The sequence below is a fragment of the Simochromis diagramma genome, unplaced genomic scaffold (genome assembly GCF_900408965.1).
Source record: "Simochromis diagramma unplaced genomic scaffold, fSimDia1.1 OVJJ01000617.1, whole genome shotgun sequence".
Taxonomy (NCBI): domain Eukaryota; kingdom Metazoa; phylum Chordata; class Actinopteri; order Cichliformes; family Cichlidae; genus Simochromis; species Simochromis diagramma.
In genome coordinates this window covers 1,304,398-1,325,443 of record NW_024386953.1, presented here as the reverse complement: position 1 = coordinate 1,325,443, position 21,046 = coordinate 1,304,398, and the positions used below count along the sequence as shown (strand labels likewise).

At 42.2% G+C, this 21,046-nt stretch overlaps 1 protein-coding gene across 2 annotated transcripts in view; it reads right to left on the bottom strand.

Moving 5' to 3' along the window:
• jmjd1cb (jumonji domain containing 1Cb) overlaps window positions 1–21,046 on the bottom strand; it is a 97,161-nt gene extending 76,115 nt beyond the window's left edge. The window contains exon 1 of one of the 2 annotated variants that reach the window (XM_040038570.1): window positions 20,590–21,046. In XM_040038570.1, the coding sequence (XP_039894504.1) occupies window positions 20,590–20,745 (156 nt within the window). In that variant the 5' untranslated portion in view covers window positions 20,746–21,046. The remainder of the gene's footprint in view (window positions 1–20,589) is intronic. The other variant, XM_040038571.1, reaches the window with a different exon arrangement.

Below are 21,046 nucleotides of genomic sequence, written 5' to 3'. Positions count from 1 at the left end.
GGGTTGGTGCAAACGGAACCGATAGTTTTAACTGCTGTTGTCGATTCCCATCCCAGTGATGAGTGCCGACAACAGAACTCTTTGGGGTTGTCGTAGCTCAGGAGGTCGAGCAGGCTCTCACGGGGCTGGTAGTTTGATCCCTGGTTGCACCAGTCTAGATACTAACTCAGATTGCTCTCCACTGCATCCATCGCAGTCTCAATGTCTGTTAGACAGACAGCACTTCAGCACAGAAAGCCTTAGTGAATGTATGACCGAGGAGAGTTGTATAAAGGTGCCCTGAGACCTCAGGGAGAGTAAAATCATTTGTAGCTATAATATGGCTATTTGTCCTGTAGTAATAATCAATGACTGTCAGTGTATCAGAGTTAGAAACACTGTGTGCACACTAGCATTGTTGCAATGTTTGGAGCATTATTACGAGGTGATGACCCATAAATTAAAAAACAGAGAACACTGTAAGAGCAGCACAGTAATGGCAGAGCTATGCACTGTGTGTGTGTGTGTGTACGTGTGTGTGTGTGTGTGTGCGCGCGCATGCATGCGTGCGTGTCTTTGGCTGCCGCACAGACATCTGCTGTGAAGGTCAAGTTTCAGTCTGTATGGAACCAATCAATGAAGCCAACGCTAGAACACCCCTCCCTTTCATCTGCTACACTGGGACACACATGGCCAGAAAGCAAGCATTCACAAGCCAAGTATGATAATGCACACGTACAGACACAAAGTTATCACGGATACACAAGCTGACCACAAACACACAGCCACACTCAGCAGGTCTCTGAAACCTACACATTTACTGGAAAACGCATCTCAGAAGCCATTAAACACACAACTGAAGGCAAACAGGCAGGCTTAACACACACAGACCGACACACGTGTGGAGAAGGAACCTTGCCCTAGATTCTCAAGGAACAATCTCATGTTACATCTCCGGTCTAACTGGGCTTTGTAGCGCAGCAGTCTCTCAGCCCTGCAGGGACAATACATCACACTCGTGCAGGCTGCGTGCATACTATTGTTTGGAGATTTCTCCTGCTCTGTGTTCACAATGTCATTAAGCAAAAAGTTTAGAAAGCAAACAAGACTGAACAACTATTGAAGAGTTAAAAGAAGCTGTAAATTCTGATTGGACACATCACCACGGGCCGTTAAAGGGAAAGCACTCTTTGTTATTTTCTATTGTGTCAGTGTTCAATACGGCAGCATGTTAGGGTGAGTGCAGGTAGAGTGACACCAACAAACATTCAACACTTCATCAACTATTTTCATTTTTTTCTCTTTACCATGACAAACAGAAAACGTGTACACATTTAAACCTGTTTGTGCACGTGCACACACATGCACACACATACGCACGCACGCACACACACGCACACGCACACGCACACACGCACACACACATGCACACACACGCACACACACGCACACACACGGAGCATAAAAAAAGAAGTTGATTGTAGAGCTTAAGGCTGCTTTTTAGCAGTAGTGTTGTATTTCAGAGAGGATGTAACAATGCGACAGCACACCCTCCACATGCACACACACACACACGACAGTGTGCAGAGTATTTACATATCATGCATCTAGTTCACTGGAATAGTATTTGCTTCATTCAGTCTTCACAGCGTAATACAGAATACAAAGTGTTCTGAAATAACTCTTACAGTACCCAAGACATGGAACCGAGCGTGAGCTCAACTGAACAGTAAAAAGTTGAGAATATGTCAAAATCTAAATATGATCCAATAAGGAGCTCGTTTAATCAATACATGGAAACTCATTTGTTAACTATGATTCTGTTTGAATACATTATCAAACTGTCATGCTGCAGATCACAGAAACTGAACAAAGAGCTCAGGTTTCATTGATGCACGTTTTACACCATTAATCATTTTGCTGTTTTAAATCACCTCTCTCTCCATTCACAATCTTCATCAACATGAACAACACCACTACTACAGACAAGTGTGTGTGTGTGTGTGTGTGTGTGTGTGTGTGTGTGTGTGTGTGTGTGTGTGTGTGTGTTGCTCAGAATCACCTCCAGCACTGTTTTCCTCAAAGGTGTGTCAGTGTAGAACTGTAGTCCAGTCACTTCTCTTTTCTCTGCGCTGCTTGCCAACACTACAAAAGAAATGAAGCAGGCCTTGTGTGTGGGCAAGCATTTGGAGTCCACATGTGTCTTTTCTTTCAAGTGTGAGTGCTAGCACAGGGGGCCAGGCTGACGTACACACTGACAGGAGAGTGGAAAGAAGCCTGGCTGCATGGCCGCCAGAACAAAGTCTACTTGTCTGACAAGCTTTACTGCTTTGTGACTGCGACACTGTCTGACTGCTCAAACAGGGAAATACTAATCGTGTACTATCGAGTATATAGCTACTGGGGCTATAGGGAACTTGGGTACACATCTGGATTATATTCCTGTTTATTTTGACATATCTTACACTCATTTTCTATTCAGAGAGACAGACGTCTGTCGGAGCTGCAGCTGCTGCATTAAATGAAGATATTACTCTTAACCGACTGGTATTTCTACAGCAGACTGTTATCCAATTCAAATTTCACTGCACAACTAAAACATGCCACCATAACTCACAGGATTTTAGCCCATGAGCAGCACTGAAGACATCTGTGAAAATGTGACAATAATCAGGCAAAGGATTCATTGTAACAGCTCATGTAAGTGATTAATCATTAAAAGTATCTTCTGACTGTTGATTTCACAAAACAGGCAGCAGAGCTCTGAGCTGCTGGTGATGCTACTGCATTTATAAAGTCACAGTTTTCTTGAATTTCATAAATCCAAAATAAATCAACATTCTGGTCTGCATGTGGGGATAGCACTGTTTGCTGCTTTGATGAAGAAAGAAAGAGCCGACCAGCATTCAGCCTGCTGATGTGATGATGATGAGCTCTTCTTTGGGAGGGAATATTTTCTCTCTCAGGAAACAAGAGTTAACTTGTTTAATTGCAATTCACATTCCAGCTGAGACACGTCAAATACAGGAGCTACTGACACCCGGCTGAAGCAGTTTTCAAGGCTAATCACACAGCAGTGTTCAGGGGTCCGCGCCCTGTGGCGGTGGTGGGGCCTACTTAATTAAAAATACTGCTCTCCATTCATAAAGGTGACATTACATAAGTGTAACTGAAGCACAACCATTCAGGTTTCACAAACTGAAACCATCCCAAAGCAAGCTTAACGTAAATTAAACTCAGTGTTTTAATAATCACTTTGTACTGAAACAGCTTATAACAATCAAAGAACTGTACAATGAACTCTTCACAGGCAGGTCTCCAAATACAGGGAGTGCAGAATTATTAGGCAAGTGAGTATTTTGTCCACATCATCCTCTTCCTGCATGTTGTCTTACTCCAAGCTGTATAGGCTCGAAAGCCTACTACCAGTTAAGCATATTAGGTGATGTGCATCTCTGTAATGAGAAGGGGTGTGGTCTAATGACATCAACACCCTATATCAGGTGTGCATAATTATTAGGCAACGTCCTTTCCTTTGGCAAAATGGGTCAAAACAAAAGAAGAAGGACTTGACAGGCTCAGAAAAGTCAAAAATAGTGAGATATCTTGCAGAGGGATGCAGCAGTCTCAAAATTGCAAAGCTTCTGAAGCGTGATCATCGAACAATCAAGCGTTTCATTCAAAATAGTCAACAGGGTCGCAAGAAGCGTGTGGAAAAACCAAGGCACAAAATAACTGCCCATGAACTGAGAAAAGTCAAGCGTGCAGCTGCCAAGATGCCACTTGCCACCAGTTTGGCCATATTTCAGAGCTGCAACATCACTGGAGTGCCCAAAAGCACAAGGTGTGCAATACTCAGAGACATGGCCAAGGTAAGAAAGGCTGAAAGACGACCACCACTGAACAAGACACACAAGCTGAAACGTCAAGACTGGGCCAAGAAATATCTCAAGACTGGTTTTTCTAAGGTTTTATGGACTGATGAAATGAGAGTGAGTCTTGATGGGCCAGATGGATGGGCCCGTGGCTGGATTGGTAAAGGGCAGAGAGCTCCAGTCCGACTCAGACGCCAGCAAGGTGGAGGTGGAGTACTGGTTTGGGCTGGTATCATCAAAGATGAGCTTGTGGGGCCTTTTCGGGTTGAGGATGGAGTCAAGCTCAACTCCCAGTCCTACTGCCAGTTTCTGGAAGACACCTTCTTCAAGCAGTGGTACAGGAAGAAGTCTGCATCCTTCAAGAAAAACATGATTTCCATGCAGGACAATGCTCCATCACACGCGTCCAAGTACTTCCACAGCGTGGCTGGCAAGAAAGGGTATAAAAGAAGAAAAACTAATGACATGGCCTCCTTGTTCACCTGATCTGAACCCCATTGAGAACCTGTGGTCCATCATCAAATGTGAGATTTACAAGGAGGGAAAACAGTACACCTCTCTGAACAGTGTCTGGGAGGCTGTGGTTGCTGCTGCACGCAATGTTGATGGTGAACAGATCAAAACACTGACAGAATCCATGGATGGCAGGCTTTTGAGTGTCCTTGCAAAGAAAGGTGGCTATATTGGTCGCTGATTTGTTTTTGTTTTGTTTTTGAATGTCAGAATTGTATATTTGTGAATGTGGAGATGTTATATTGGTGTCACTGGTAAAAATAAATAATTGAAATGGGTATATATTTGTTTTTTGTTAAGTTGCCTAATAATTATGCACAGTAATAGTCACCTGCACACACAGATATCCCTCGAAAATAGCTAAAACTAAAAACAAACTAAAAACTACTTCCAAAAACATTCAGCTTTGATATTAATGAGTTTTTTGGGTTCATTGAGAACATGGTTGTTGTTCAATAATAAAATTATTCCTCAAAAATACAACTTGCCTAATAATTCTGCACTCCCTGTATTATTTCCAGCATGTTACTGTTTTTTAATCTAAGACCAATTTATTTCAGCTCTAAATGTCCAAAATAGTGAGATATAGAGTACTGAGGTCCAGCCTGGTATCTTCTAATGATCAACCCTACATGTGAATGATGGTGAAGCTGACCTCACGGCTGATTCTCAGTCGTTATGCATATTCAGCTGAGACTGAAGGAGTCACCTGGATGAGTGACGTATGTTTGTCCCACTGAAAACTCCACGTCCAGATGAACAGGATCAACTTTTTGGGGGTGAGTCTGTTTTTTATGCAGCATGACGGCAGCTCTAGATGACGAAGCATTATTAGTCCTGTATGAAAATGTCACTTTGGCTTCACGTGTCCTTCTTTCTTCATGATTCTTTCCACCCTGACAAGACTCCCAGATCCAGATGCACTGACGCATCCCCACAGCAGATACTCCACGTTCATGGATCATGTTCTTCAGGTTGTACGCCTCTCCTTCTTTCTTCAAACATAAGCAGCATTTCTGTGAGCTCCATACTCATCTCTTCGAAATTGGAAGCCATCCCTTAGTTTGAACTTGATTTTATCATAAAGTTAAAGCATATCATTAAACAGCAGTGGTTTTGGCTCGATAGAAAAGGACCGTTTTCGGGGGGATAAGATGAAAAACAAAGATCAACGAGAGATCAAGGACAAAACAAAAACAGTGTCCATCCGATGCTGAGCCCAAAAGCCAGATCTCTGCTGTTCTCTTGAACCAAGCAACAGCAGCATGTACAGAATTAAATACAGAGGAACAGCAACGTTTCTTATGTTTATTTACTTGACTGCAAACTGTGGTCACAGTGAGCTGACATGCCTTCCCTCTCTCGCTCACTCACTCATTTACTTTCACTGCCATGCTATTCAGGCAGGAGCCTGAGAAGCTGAAAGGACGTTAAGCTTTTACTACGCTCGAGTATAGCGCGGGATATGGATTCATAATTTAACACTGGTACTGGATCAGTACGCATTATCAGCAGAGACCCACAGCCAAAGATCCGGGTCAGGTCTGACCTGGATCAGGCTGGATCCCAGCTCTGATTCCATCAAGACAAAATGAAACAGGACAGTATATTAGACTTTGTTAAACTCAGTTTAAACTCACATGTCAGTCTTCACGTTCACATGATACGCTCCCTGTCAGGTCACAAGCTAACGGTTTAATTCTTGGGTAGCTATGCTGGTAGAGCCCTTGAAGCTCTGAAGCTTCAGGGAGAATTACTGTGAGGCTTACACTTCACCCACTGGCTTTGCTACCTGGCAAACACAACAGGAGCAGACACATCACAGTCACAAAGACTCCATCAGACACACTCAAGTATCTCAGAAGTTACTCTCAGCTTTATGGCACGAAACAGAGCTGGGAGAGCGCTTTACTGTTGTTGACTTTTGTTTGTTTCTTTTTGTGTTTCTCTGACATCTTTGTAACATAATAACACATCACTGTTCCAGTATAAGGACTAGTAACATTAGATGTCTTACAACCTTGCATTGCTATGTCTTAGTTTAAGAATGCATTTCAAATAAACAGAAGCAGTTCAATACTGATGTGGACATCAGTGCCAATATTGGGTCACCGAGTCATTTGGTTTAGTGCTTATGGACACAGCAGCAGAGAAGAAAGTGGCATTAGCACTATGCCATCTGGAAAGAGTTAGCTAGCTGCTGAACGAAGAGAACAGAATGAACAGAAGGCAGCAAAGGCAAAAACAAGCTCTTTAACGTTTCGACTGCACTCTTAGTGAAACGGAGATGAAGCTCTGCTTTGAAAGCACTACACACTCAAATACACGGCCCTTCACTTTGTTTTGGGGTTTTTCTTGGAAGAAAAAAATATGTTTCTATGTCTGCATTGCACAGGCAGAGTGAAGCTGGACTCCACAGGGGAGCCATGCTTTCTCCAGTCAACAGTCGTTCCACCGTTTCCCTCTCACAGTGCTGTAAACCTTAAGTGCACAAGCGTACTCTGATCTCCTCTGCATGATGTTCAGTGCACACCATCAGGCGCGACTCTGCTGAACTATGTTAAAGATCACTCATTAGGGAGCAGTATCCCTGCATTTCAGTGTGTCTTCACTAGAAGCTGCTCAGCTGCACAAAAATAATTGTTGCATGTGTAAAATGTCTGCATTGCATTACAGGACTGTTAGCTTTTAATTGTGCAAATGTCATGGACACCACTGTATTATATTGCACATATTCTAGTATTAGTATTAGTGATTAGTACTGTGTGGTCAATGAACATGGAAGAAACGATCTCTGTCTGAAATCAACTGAAGACACTACAGTTGGAAAGGATACAGTGTGCTCAGATCCTTTGTAGATCTTTGTTGTCTTGTGCTCTGTGGCTCAGTGCTGCTGTAAGCTGGCACTGAAGGAGTTAAGCTCTGTGCAGCGGGTGAACTCAAAGGAACTGCCGTTCACGTGGCTAAGCCGCTGTTGCTATGGGAGAGAGGCCAGACAGAGGAGAAAGAAACCCCTCTCTCTCAGTCTCGCTCACATTCCCATTTTCTCTCTCACGTTCCCTTTCCCTCCTCCTCTGCTCTCGTTCCCTCTCTTCCAGAGAGCCTGGCTGGCTACAGAACCAAACGGCTAATGAGAGTACACAGCTCTCTCTACTCTGTCCCTTCATTTTTCAAATAACAGCCGCTCGCTCCTTTCTTACAGCTCTCTGAAACATCATCTCTCTCTCCTCCGTCCCTCACTCTGTCTCTCTGAATGCCAGCTAGTGAGTCATGCACCAACAGCAGAGGGCCAAGCTCAGCGTACCAGTGTGTACATCTATCAGTTTCTCTTATTTTCAGGTCCAAATCAAGGAGCTTGTGATCAGAAACAAAGCACAGACATGGCTTACCACAGCCGCTGAAATGTTCACATTTTTCAAAAATACAAAGAGATTCATTGCTGAAGAACATGAAGCAGAATATGAGTACAGAAACATGAAGTGTCGCTGCTTATAAAGAACTAAGAATCTGGTTCAGCCAATAGCTGATATCAGCCTGTGATTCAAGAATCACACTGTGGTGTACGTGAAAACAGCTGTTTTATCCACTGCTGTACCGTCTAATAGAAGAAATTACATTCTATTCACCACCTCTCCCCTACACTCACACACACACATACATTCATATCTTTTAATGCTACTGACCGTCTGTCATTGGCTCTTTACTGCAAGCATACCTGCTGCTGTTGGTCATGTGCCATACTGTCTGCGTACACAGGCTCTTTATGAAGACAGACAAACAGTATTTTGATTCTCCTGCATGTCCTGTACATGCAGCCAACTGTCTTTGACTCTAAATGAAAACAGCAAATAGGGCAACATCCATAAATGAGATCTTCCTAATGACCTGCACTGCCCCTTTAGTCAGTGCTGCACATATTACACATAACTGTGCATAGGGCTGCTCGATATAACCATATATACCTGATGACGATATAAAAACGTCTGTCGTTTCATTTTACGCTATCGTTTGTTTCGTGGTGTCGCAAAATAAACTGTTTACGGCAATATTTTTTCAGTGGCTATATTCATTTCTTAAAGTTCTCTCTTTCTCTTATATTTAATAAAACCACACTACGGACGGACAAGCGCCTGTTTTTATGCGTTGTCGTTAGCAACAACGACAGTAACACCATCGCGTGTCCACTTGTTTATTGTCTACATAAACCTTTCACAATAAAGCTGTTGAGACTTTTCAAAATAAACTGAATCATGTGAAAGAGTATGCAGAGAGTTTACAGATGAGAAGTAAAAAAGAGCCGTCAGGTGCTAAAAAAATAACCCTTAGACTCAAACGTTAGAACAGGCTTTTCCCCGCAGCACGCCGTGTAATAAATACTCACAAAGAAAACAGCGGCCGTTACAACTTATGTCTAAAAATGTATCGTTTCATGCATCGGTTAAAACACTCGACTCCAGCTACACGACGCCCAGCTGGAAACACTTCACGCAAATCGAGCTGCCCGAGATGTCTAAAAATGTATCTCCAAAAGTTAATTCTGTTCATCTGGACGAAGTGACGTCTTCAGTCTCAGCTGACTGCAGGTTTCAATCTTATAAACAGTGCATGTGCATAATGACTGAAACCAGCCCACTGAAGGAACAATGGGCTGGGAGGTCAGTTCCTTAATCTTAATTATGCAAATTCTCATGACCATTGATCAACAACCACTGACCAAAGCCCACCGATCAATGGCCATGAGTACCACTGACAGAGAGTGGGGGAATGGCTGCAATCACAGCATTTGATTTATATACCTGGATGATTGAGCAAGCATCAAGATTAAAAATGTATCGTTTCATGCATCGGTTAAAACACTCGACTCCAGCTACATGACGCGCAGCTGGAAACACTTCACGCAAGTCGGGCTGCCCGAGATTCACAGACTTTACAGAAAATGTTACATTTTTGTGATTTATATCGTTATCGGACGATAGATGTCTTATATCGGGATATGAGATTCTGGTCATATCGCACAGCCCTATGTGTGCAGAAATCTTTTTGAGCTATTTGATCAAACAGACAGACAGAGGTAAGAGACAAAGAACCGACAGTGGGTTTTGCATTTCCTGCTATAACGTCATTCAGTGGTTAGCATTCAAACTCATTTAATGGTCAAGCGATCAACTTAGATTACACCTCGTCTGCTGGAGTATACGTTTATCGCCTGGAAACTGGATCTACACATACAGCTCGGAGGTAAACTGGAGTACAGCACATACAATAACTTCCATCTGGGTATACCCAGCAGTTAAACAAAGAAGTATTCAGTATACTCGTATCACAGCCGGGTCGAGGCAGGAGGAGGTTAACGTGCACCATTTATTCTCCACACTCTGTGCTACCCAAACAGAAAGAACTCAGGTAAAGACACACGTGGACGTTCATATACAACAATGAACAATTTAGAACACCAGAATTAACATAAGTGGACTTCATCAGTTAAACAGCTGAGATATAATTATTATTCCTTAATGGTGGCCTCCCAGCACACAGTGGAGTTTGCACCGTCAGATTAAGCTTTCATTTAAAAATCAACACTGCTGACGTCATCATCCTTGGACACAACCCTGCACTGCAACAAACACATCATGTGGTAGATACATGAAAAACAACTAATTCCACGTAAGTAAAGAGAGCATCCAACACATAAAATATAACAGCAGCTTTTTAGAGATGTGATTATTATTGCAATGCTTCTTTAAGTCCAATAAGGGCACAGACAGGACAGGTGAAGCCAAAAGCAGACTCCATCAGACTAGATGCTCACCATATTATTAAAGGACTATCAGGTGAACATTAATCAGTAATATTAATGTTAATATAAACCACACCCCACTCAGTACAGTGGATCCCCCTGCATGACAAAAACAATCACCAGAACAGACCTGACCAGCATCAGCCTGGCACGGTGCCCCAGTGGGTCTAAGCCATACTGGGAGCACGGTGAGCCCTACCAGGATTAGGCAGGCGATTAAGGTGTTACCTTATTGTTGTTTATAAAAACACATGGTAAGATTTAGAGAAATCAACGAGGTGGTGTGCTTCAGTAACCATGACAGCCAGCATCTATGGTGGTGGTAGTGACAAAACCATAATAGGAGATTTATATTGTTCATCACAGTCTTATCAGGTAGGAATGGTTGGTGTCTTTGCTCACAGAGAACAAAGTGTTCTGATCCTGTTTAAAATTCATCTACTGAGACTGCCGGCACGCCAGCTGTCACTCTATGCTTTGTAGTGTCCCACTGGCACAGAGCAACCACGTTTAATATAATGAATCAGTAGATGACAAGATTAAGTGAATTATGTTTCAGGGTCGACTGGTTTCAGCTAGGACAGAAGTCCACATTATGTAGCCGGGTAAGTTGAAGCTCACTGCTCGCAGGTAGCAGACAAACAACACTCACCCTGTGCTCCAAAACTGAAGACGGCAGCAGAAGACTTTTCATTTTCTACACAAAAGAAAAGATGAACGCATGCGAGCCACAGTGTCTCCATCAATCCATGTGGGAGATGTTCCAAACTGAATGAGTACAACCTCCTCATTACTGGCTACACAAAAATAGCTTCGCTCACATTCTTTGGTAACAGTCTCGTTAGAGGGCCCAGCCAGTCTCCTGGTTGACTGACAGCAGCGTTCAAAAACACACAGAACAGCTCTGGGCTGGACTGAAATGAGTCTGAAGTGCAACACAAGTCATTTATTGAGTCGAGCTGCTTTTATGAGAGACATCCCATGGTGGCGTTGATCTATACTACTTATTTGGATCCCAGCTATATACAAATTGAAGAAACATTTTAGACATTAAGTCCAGTCAAACCATCTCAGTGTGTAGTATTGCATTACCTCTTTTATGTCAAATCAGCCAAGCGTGAGGACAGAGGTGCTGAAGCAGTCAGACAAGCTCAGGTTTACTCGCTCCTTATGCTTCCTCCCTACATGCTTTACTGAGACACTGACTTTGCTGTGGAAACCCCACAGGTCAGCTCACATGTTTTGATTTATCTTTGACTGTCATAGCATTGGCCTACACAGTGCATTATGTAGTTTACTCAAAGCCATCTACAGAAAAAGATCCTGACTAAACAAAGCTGTTCACGTAGCTGTTGATTCATGCCTACACTGAGAGCTTATAAGGTTTTCCAAAGAGCTCGGCCACGCACTGTTATCCTCCAAAGGTAACCCACTCACTGAGCTGTGATCCATTACTGAAGCCTTCCCACAGAGTGAAAACAGGTCATGAGGTTAGCTGATATGATGACAGTTTAATACTACTTTGCATTGTGTTTTGATTTAATTGAGTTGAATTATTTGGGGGATGATGATGTGAAATTCAACATGAGGCCAAAATATAATAAAAACTACACAGTCTGTCTACACACAGAAATTAAATCATGTGAGTGGTTTGTGTGATGCTCATTTATTTTATGAAAAATTAAAATGACTAATGTCCTTTTTCTTTAGATGTATAATCATTTTCCAGCTCACCACTGTAACGTCGCTGCATCACTCATTATTCCCTGTGTTGGGTTTTTTAGCACAGAAAACCAAAAGATGAGGCATTTACCTTATAGAGCAAACAGTCAGTGAGGAAGAGAAGCTTTAATGGAAGAAAGCAGCTCAGACGAACAACTGCAAGGTTTGGAGCGGGCGGATGACACCACCTGATGAAGGCGTAGACACTGATGATAGCAAGTGAGTCAATCTGCAGGACGATGCTTTGGGATCTTCCTTCTATAACTCAGTTATACATGCTCTGCTGTGAGAGTGGTGTACTGGAAGTTTCACTGCTCTGGCTGCGTGAAATATTACACAGTCAAAATCCTGATATGGGAGCTGTTTGGTGTGTCTGCCCTCGCACACTGTGTAGAGTACATCGTTCAACTGGACGGTGATTCAGAGAGCTTGGGAATTCTCCAGTAAGGCATGAGAGGTTAGTTATTTCATTCTGTTTAGCTTCATTAGTGCTTTCCTGCTGCACTTTGTTGTATTTCTATTTTAAAATGTTGCCGTTAGAATGAACTTTTGAGTATTTTCATGATACACAGTTTTACTGTTGCTTTGCCTTACCTCCTGACCATTACTTACACAGGGAAAAGAAATTAGTTTTAACTTCTGGTCTGTCAAGAAAGTCCTTGAAAGTGCTCCAGTTCAATTTGTTTAAAAACTGTTTTGGAAACTTGTGCTTTTTTCTAGTTTGACCACATTATCTCAGTAACTAGATTACTTCTTACCACTACAAGTGAGAAAAAACAAAGCGAAGGAGATGGTACGGTGGCGATTTTTGTTCCTTCCACAGATGTTGATGATATTAGGATTCCGAATCATGCAATGATAAAAAAAAACTCTGTTATGGTTGCAGTGTGCCTGGGAAAAGAACAACTTAACCCCAGGATATATAGGGGTTAAATTACACCTTAATATTACATGAAATGCTCCTGATCGGACGTTGTGGACCTCTGCTCTGCCCACTGATTGTGCCACCTGGCCCTCTCGTTATGGTGCAGAGTCATTTCTTTGCAAATAAGATGGGTGGAATATCGTACACCCAACCTATTACAGGGAAAAGTCAACCACAGAGTATCAGACTGAAGCTTAGTCCAGCAGAGCACCAGTGCACCTGACTCAAACACACTCTCCAACAAGTCATCATTTAAAAAGTGCTCTACAAACCTTAGCATCAGTTAGCATTACTGCTACCTGATGCATTCTCTCATTTCAGTGCAGCTAGCCATCAATGAAGAATCACTTACTGCTTAATAGACAAAGTGAAAATGGACAGCCTTCCTTTGGTTTTAACATTAAATGTATTGCTGCAGCTAGGAACAATACACAAGGTTATAATACGTTTTAGCATTATACAGTTACACCATGCCACACTAAGAACAGAAGAACAGCCCACTGAGGTCTGACAAGGTCCTGCAGGAAGCTAGAGCAGCTGCTGACTAGAGGAGCCTAATATATTCCCAGGGTTATCTAGGAAGCCCGAGAGCCTGTAGAAGACTTTGTGGCTGCTGTATGAAGCAATGAGGTTCAGTGTGTGTGTGTGTGTGTGTGTGTGTGTGTGTGTGTGTGTGTGTGTGTGTGTGTGTGTGTGTGTGTGTGTGTGTGTCCCCGTCCGTCTGACAGCAATGGGGGAAGGGTGCATCCAGCCATCCCAACTTGGCTTCAGATTACATTTTGTTTCCTTAGGCACCAGAAAACAAACCACTAACATTTGGTGGATCTCGTTACCGCGCTGCCCAGACACCTCACAGCTTGGATGTCATATTGCAAAATGTAGCTCAATGCACTGATGCCAACCTAATAAATAAATGAATATAACCATTCTACACATTTCATTTATTTACCTGATTGAACTGAAACGAATGCTATAACTAATGTGAGAAACGTAGTACTACAAGAATATCCTGAAGAATTTGCAGTACATTTAAAGTCTTAACTGTGCTCAGCTAACCTCCCAACAACACTGCATCGTTTTTCAGCTTTACATCCTGTGTGGCTCACGAAACAGACACAAGTGCTTCTTTTCTCCCAAATATATGGCTTTTTTTAACTATTCAATTATATAATGAAATTTAGAGTATTTGTCGACAGCTCTACGAGAGATTTTTACAGAGCATAAAAGAAATGAGTGCGCGGTGGTGAGAAGCTCGGCCTGAGATAATACAAAGCTTCATCACAATATTAACAGATATTTTACAATATTTTTTTAACCATGTAACAAAATGAACTGAAGGCCATGTGACTCATATGTACAGTCATGTGACTATAATTTGGACTGACCTGTTGAAGAACACATTTTAAGTGAAAACTGAAAAACAGACGAAGCACTGAACAACAATGCAAAGAATTCAAATCCATTGTGTCTTGTACAGAATGATATAGTATATGGATCTATTTCATGTGGACTAAGCCTACATATACACAAGAAGCTGACAGCATCTATTCTGCCACATTTATTCCCTCTGTTTCTAAACAATGTTGTTATTCACGACCCAACACACACACTCACACACACTGCAGCACTGCAACACCCATGCATGGATTCTGTATGTGGAAGGTTCTTTTCCACTCACAGCCTGTTATTTTCTGCTGATTAGCCACACAGTGATGAACCGAAGGTTACAGCCTTAAAAACAAACTGGCACCAAAGGTTCTGCACACACACACACACACAGTGGACTGTAATGAAAAACAAAAGCTCCTATAGGCAATGACCTGGCTGCCCTGCCCTTTCTATTCACTGTGAATCCAGATGAGTTTGTCAATTTTGTGTCTAATGTGCCAGAGTAGAGCTTTGCTGCTGAGCTTTGCCTTTTCTTTAAGCATGTGTCACTGTCTCTCAAGCAACTGAAAACTATGGGGGCCTATAATGCTGTTTAGACATTGTTTATATGACTGCTTCACAGATGTTCAGCTCTCGGTTTAATATTTATCATCTCATATCAGTTCCATTTAAACCTACTATCAGTTTGTGTTTCAGAGTGCTTGCAGAACCAATCCGGTTGTTCAGTGATGATGTGACGAATCCTACTTCCGGGCCTAAAGTAGTCTGCGTTTAATATGGCTTTTGTGTTGTTAACATGTTTAATGTTTTGTATTTTCTTCTATTTAATCTCAAAAAGCTCCTAAAACAGTCAGTGATCACTGTTGACCTCCCTCGGCTTTTATTACCGCTAATCATTTATTTAAGCTCAGTTTTTAAAACCTTAGGATGTAACTACAGCCCAGCCCATGCAGCAGTATATGAATGACTAACCTCGTATTGTGGATGGATTATCTCAGTTGTTCTCCTGGCTGAAGTTTGGTCCTTTTACAGCATCCTGCCATGCGATTACATTTGTTCCTGACCACCGAGAACACTCACGTTAACTTTTATCGAGTGGAAAAAAAGTTAGCTTGTTTATATTATGCTAACATAGCTGTGTCGCTAGCGGTCACGTAGCACATCATTATATACCAGCTAGCCAAACTTCAGTAACCCTACAAACGTCACTGCCGTTTAGTTTTCTGTCTTCATTTATGTTGGAAGTGATAACAAAGCTGTACGTTTTCATTTGTTTCCAAAACCCTGCAGTCAGGACATGCTATATTGTATTTAGATAGAAGCTAGCGAGCTAACTCCCTGCTAACTTCTAACTCCGTTAAATGTCATAAATTCCGTTTTCATGGATGCCTGGATGTTAAACTCAATTGTTACACCTGGTAGAGCAGAACGCTGATCATTTTATTAAAGATGAAAGACTTTAGACAGTTTTTCAACTCTCAGTAATGCCATAGTGATCGTTTGATACATGGACCTGCAGCGGAGTTTAGACCCAGACACGGCTAGTGACGTCAGACTGAACAATCGGATACTGGCTCAAATGCAGAGGAACTCACAAAAAAATCATCAATGGAGTAATTTATTTTCATTTTCTGAACTTTATTCTTTTTAAAAATCCTCCCAGAACTGAAGCAGAGCTAATTAAAATGACTTTAGGCTTCTCAGGTGGCAAACACCTAGTCACACTGCAAATAGATTAGGAAGTAACAAGAGCCTGACATGATATGACATGAGATGGAAAATAAACACACGTAGACTGAATCTAACCCTGCGGCTACTCATTAAATATCATTATAAGCAGAACCAACTGTATCAAACTAAACCTGTTATTTCATCAAAACAGATACATTGTATCTTATTAACTAACAGTTATGACATTCTGTGTAACAGGATTAAGATTTAGTTACAATGTATTTGTAAGCCTGCTCCTGGGCAAAAAGACGCTCGTGAAGAGATAAACAAACACCTCTGGCAAGGGTCACTCCAGGAGAGGAGTGGACAATGGTTCATGTCACGTTATGTCAAGCTCACTGAGATGAATGAGGCCTACAGGTTGTAGTCCAACATAATGAAGTCATAGTTAAACTGCAGGACACTGAGAAGCAATCAATGTTACTTGTTTATTTGTCAGAAAGTACTTTGAAAAGAAATGATTTGAAGACAAACAGAAAACAGCGTTTAATTCATCCATCCATTCGCTTCCGCTTCTCCTTTTCAGGGTCGCGGGGGGCGCTGGAGCCTATCCCAGCTGTCATAGGGCGAGAGGCGGGGTACACCCTGGACAGGTCGCCAGTCTGTCACAGGGCCAACACACAGGGACAGACAACCATTCGCACTCACATTCATTCGCACCTAGTGGCAATTTGGATTAATCAATTAACCTATCCCCACAAGCTGCATGTCTTTGGACGGTGGGAGGAAGCCGGAGTACCCGGAGGGCACCCACGCAAACACGGAGAGAACATGCAAACTCCACACAGAAAGACCCCGGCCTGATGGTGGAATTGAACTCAGGACCTTCTTGCTGTGCGGCAACAGTGCTAACCACCGTGCCACCGTGCTGCGTTTAATTCAGTGTTATTTATATAGGACCAAATCACTACACTCAAGGTAGGACTGGGTTAACATGAGGAAAATCTAATATCATGATATTTTTTGGGCTATATCACAATAAACGACAGATATCACGATATGTTTACAACCTCCAAAGCCAAATGTTATTTTGAACCATACACCGTTCAACATTTTTTTCAACATCATCATGAATTCATGAGACAAAATAAAAACTGAAAGTAGGAGTAATAGCAGAGTAATAGCAGAGTAATAACGGAGTAATAATGCCTTCGCAGCGTGTGGGAGAGGAAAACCTCATATGCAGACAGCTTAATATTTCTATGGCAATTTATACTCAACATGGCTTTATCATAACCATTAACCATCGTACATGCAAAAACTAGCAATACATCGAGTATATTCGATATATCGCCCACGCCTAACTGAAGATGTTTTATATTAAAGGTAAAACAGGTTCTGCCACTTTACTTGATATACAGCTTAGCCAGATGTCAAATTTAAGATCTTAAATAATTTTGACATAATAAACTCTCTGTCAGACACAGTCCACAGCAATTCATGGCTCTTTGAATTTTGAATATTAACCTGGTAAAATCACACAAAGACAATTATGATTATTTCCATGCTCACTGACTCAATCCACGAGTGTTAGAGTGAGAAATGCAGAAGTCAAAATACCAACGAGTTTCACTTTTTTATTTTCTCATGTCATACCTGGGAAAACTCTACATTAACTCAATCAACCCTGATAATATAGCTTAGAAGACCTTTATAAACAACCAGTTACCAACAATGACCTCCAAAGCACCCTGTACCAACCCTTGAGTAAACACACAGGGTATATGGTCACTTAATTCGGAGCTCTTCATATTTACACACAATTGTTAAACTGTCTTATGCAAAATGAACTATAGAAACTGTGAGTAGCCAACATGGTTGGCTAACCATGCAACCAAATGAATACGATATGAATACGTCTGACCGATCACATCTCAGTGCATCAACGCTGTCTGTGATCAGGTCACACGGACTGCATCGTAACAGCAGGTACGGACCGCACTGCAACAATCAGAGAAACAACATATTTTCTTTCTTTTTCCAAATCAAGTAATAAGCTCTTCCACTCCATATAAGAATTAAATAGGGCTGTGCGATATGACCAGAATCTCATATCCTGATATAAGACATCTATCGTCCGATAACGATATAAATCACAAAAATGTAACATTTTCTGTAAAGTCTGTGAATCTCGGGCAGCTCGACTTGCGTGAAGTGTTTTTAGCTGTGCGTCATGTACCTGGAGTCAAGTGTTTTAACAGACGCATGAAACGATACATTTTTAGACATAAGTTGTAACTTTCTAACGTTTGAGTCTGAGCTTTATTTTTTAGCACCTGGCTTCTCTTTTTTAATTCTCATCTGTAAACACTCTGCATCTTTCACGTGATTCAGTTTATTTTGAAACGTCTCAACAGGATCTTGAGCTTTATTGTGAAAGGTTTATGTGGAACATAAACAAGCGGACACGCGATGGTGTTACCGTCGTTGTTGCTAACGACAACACATAAAAACAGGCGCTTCCGTCTGTAGTGTGGTTATATTAAATATAAGAGAAAGAGAGAACTTTAAGAAATTGAAGAAGAAGCCACTACAGCAACCATCAGAACCATAAAAAAATATTGCTGTAAACAGTTTATTTTGCCACACCACCAAATAAACGATAGCGTAAAATGAAACGATGGACATTTTTATATCGTCATCCGATATATATCGTTATATCGAGCAGCCCTAGAATTAAATGTAATTTTAAGACAGTGAAACCAAGAGGATCGTCTTTACAGGAATTGTTAAGTGCTGTTCTGTCCAACGGATTTTTGATACACGCTCATTGATTTCTACTTCAGCCACAAACGTGAAAAACATTAAGGGGCGTTCTCTTTTTTCTACATTTGTATCTGCTGAGTAATAAATCTCAGTGAGCATTAATAGTAAATATGAACTTTTGGCCTATCTGATCAGAGACACTTGACAAAGGCCTGGCAACCTGGCTTGACACACTTCCTCTAATCTACTCTCAAATCCTTCTCCACTGTATTCACTCTGATAGTTAAGCCCCTTGCTAATGAGACTGTGCCACACTGTATGGAATTAAAGTAGAACACTACTCCATGCCTAAGTTACATCACAGACAAGGACCAGCTCTACATGGGCATTAGTAATCTGGGGACACGGCTGTTGTCCAGTACAAAGAAGCACATGCCTGATCTAGTGAAGGCACCAACAATGTTTTGTTATGAAACTGTAATTAATTCATGAAAGACAGGTAACCACCCATGCCAGCCTGATACTTTGATTATATGAATAACAGAAAGCAAGGGAGGTGTGACAACACAAATTCGTCCACTCTCTAATCAAAAAGACATCAGTATTAATCAGTTGCATCTATGGTCTGCCAAGGACTAAGAACACTGAGAAAAAACAGTTTAAGCTTCAAAATCGTTGGAAAATATGCAAGAAATTAACTTGACAAATAAAATCATACACAAAGAATAAATCCGCCACAGAGCTCTGTGACAATCACATGATTAAATTCGCCATAAGCTTTAAAGCCAGACGCTTTACTGCTCTCAAAAAAGGGAACATATAGACAAAGACAACAGGCTAAAGCATCAAATCAGAGCTGGGCTGGGGCTTCTGCCAGTTATCTGCATAGGCAGTCAAAAAAGACTGAACAAAAGAAAAGGGGAAAATGCACTATACACTGCGTTCGCCAGCCAAGGGCTTGTCAGGGCAAATATTTCATTGTTTGCTGGCTTTGGCAGGTTAGCCCGTTATAAAAAATGCCTCTCTTTATAGGAAGGAGGGGTCGTGTATTTACTGCCCGGCTACTATTACGAATGCAATTATTACACGTGAAGCGGGAAACGTATGGGCACCTGCGTGACAGGAGCGTGACAGAAGGTCCTTTTTGAAAATGCAAACCATATATTTTACTTGAAGACAAAATGGCCTTTGTTCAGCCTGCAGCGAGCCTCTTCTGTTGTGTGTTTGGAAATCCTAGCATTCCCGCACCCGTGCGCAAGTCCGAGTGGCCACAAGAAATGCCCTAATAACACGGACGGAGACTAGTAACCACGAAGTAATAACGACTATTTAACGTCTGTAGAAAGCCAATTTGACACGCGTCAGCTGATCTGCAGTGTAAAGCAGATTAAAGCCGCTCGGGACTCAAATTCCTACACATGCTTTTCTCGAATGACAACATGAGCCATTCACGTGTCACTCGGTGCTTCGCATTGATTATGTGTCAATCGACCCTTACAATATCCCTCTGGCTGGCAGAGGCACACGTAACCGCGCTTCAAATGATCTGGGCACTAACTGAACAACCAGCCCACTTAAATCAGTCTTAGCCACAGCGCGTGCCTAATGGAAGACACAAGTTGGAGGATTTCATGTAAATAAGCGCAGAACTTAGACCTGAACTAACCGTTTGCTTTCCAAGCTACCACGCATTGACTCGCAGGCTTAAGCGGTCCGAAAACTAGCCAAACTCACACGTAAACAATGCAACACATTCTACTAATCAGGTGTGCATACACACCACAGACTCCTGCGTCCGAAGAGTCGCAGCGACCGAAAAGAAAGCCGCAAAATAATTTCCGCCTGGCAAGCCTACAACAGTGCCTCGCTGGCTAGCCACCAACCACAGAGATTTTCCCGTTTGCTTTGCATGTAACAGACAACTACGAGGACAAAGTCAGCATTTTCCTTACCGTCAGCTCGGCATTGTCGCTGTCACGATGGTTGACGGCCCGTATAACCCCGGACCTCCACGGCCACCGACCAATGTCGCCGATTTCAGGCGGCTCGTCACCACTGACACAGAGGAACCGCTTCCCGACCAGCTCCGGCCGAGCCTCGACTGCCATGGCCCTTTGCTGGTCAAACCCCCCCACCCCCCCCGGAATAAACTTCCCAACAACGACGCCCTTGCAGACCTGTAACTTACGACATTAAAACAGCTCTAAATAATCCAACGGATGGGAGGAAAAGGAAAAAAAGAAAAGTTGGCCTTGCTGAAAGATGAAAAACCGACCCGGGGGATTTAAACGTGTAGCAGTCTCCACCCGTTCAAGCGTCAGTCGCCTTTTCTCTCCACTTGAAAAAACGGTGGAACATTGAACCGCAGCACAGCCGCCATCCATTGGTGTTTCTCCGCTGATCCCTAGA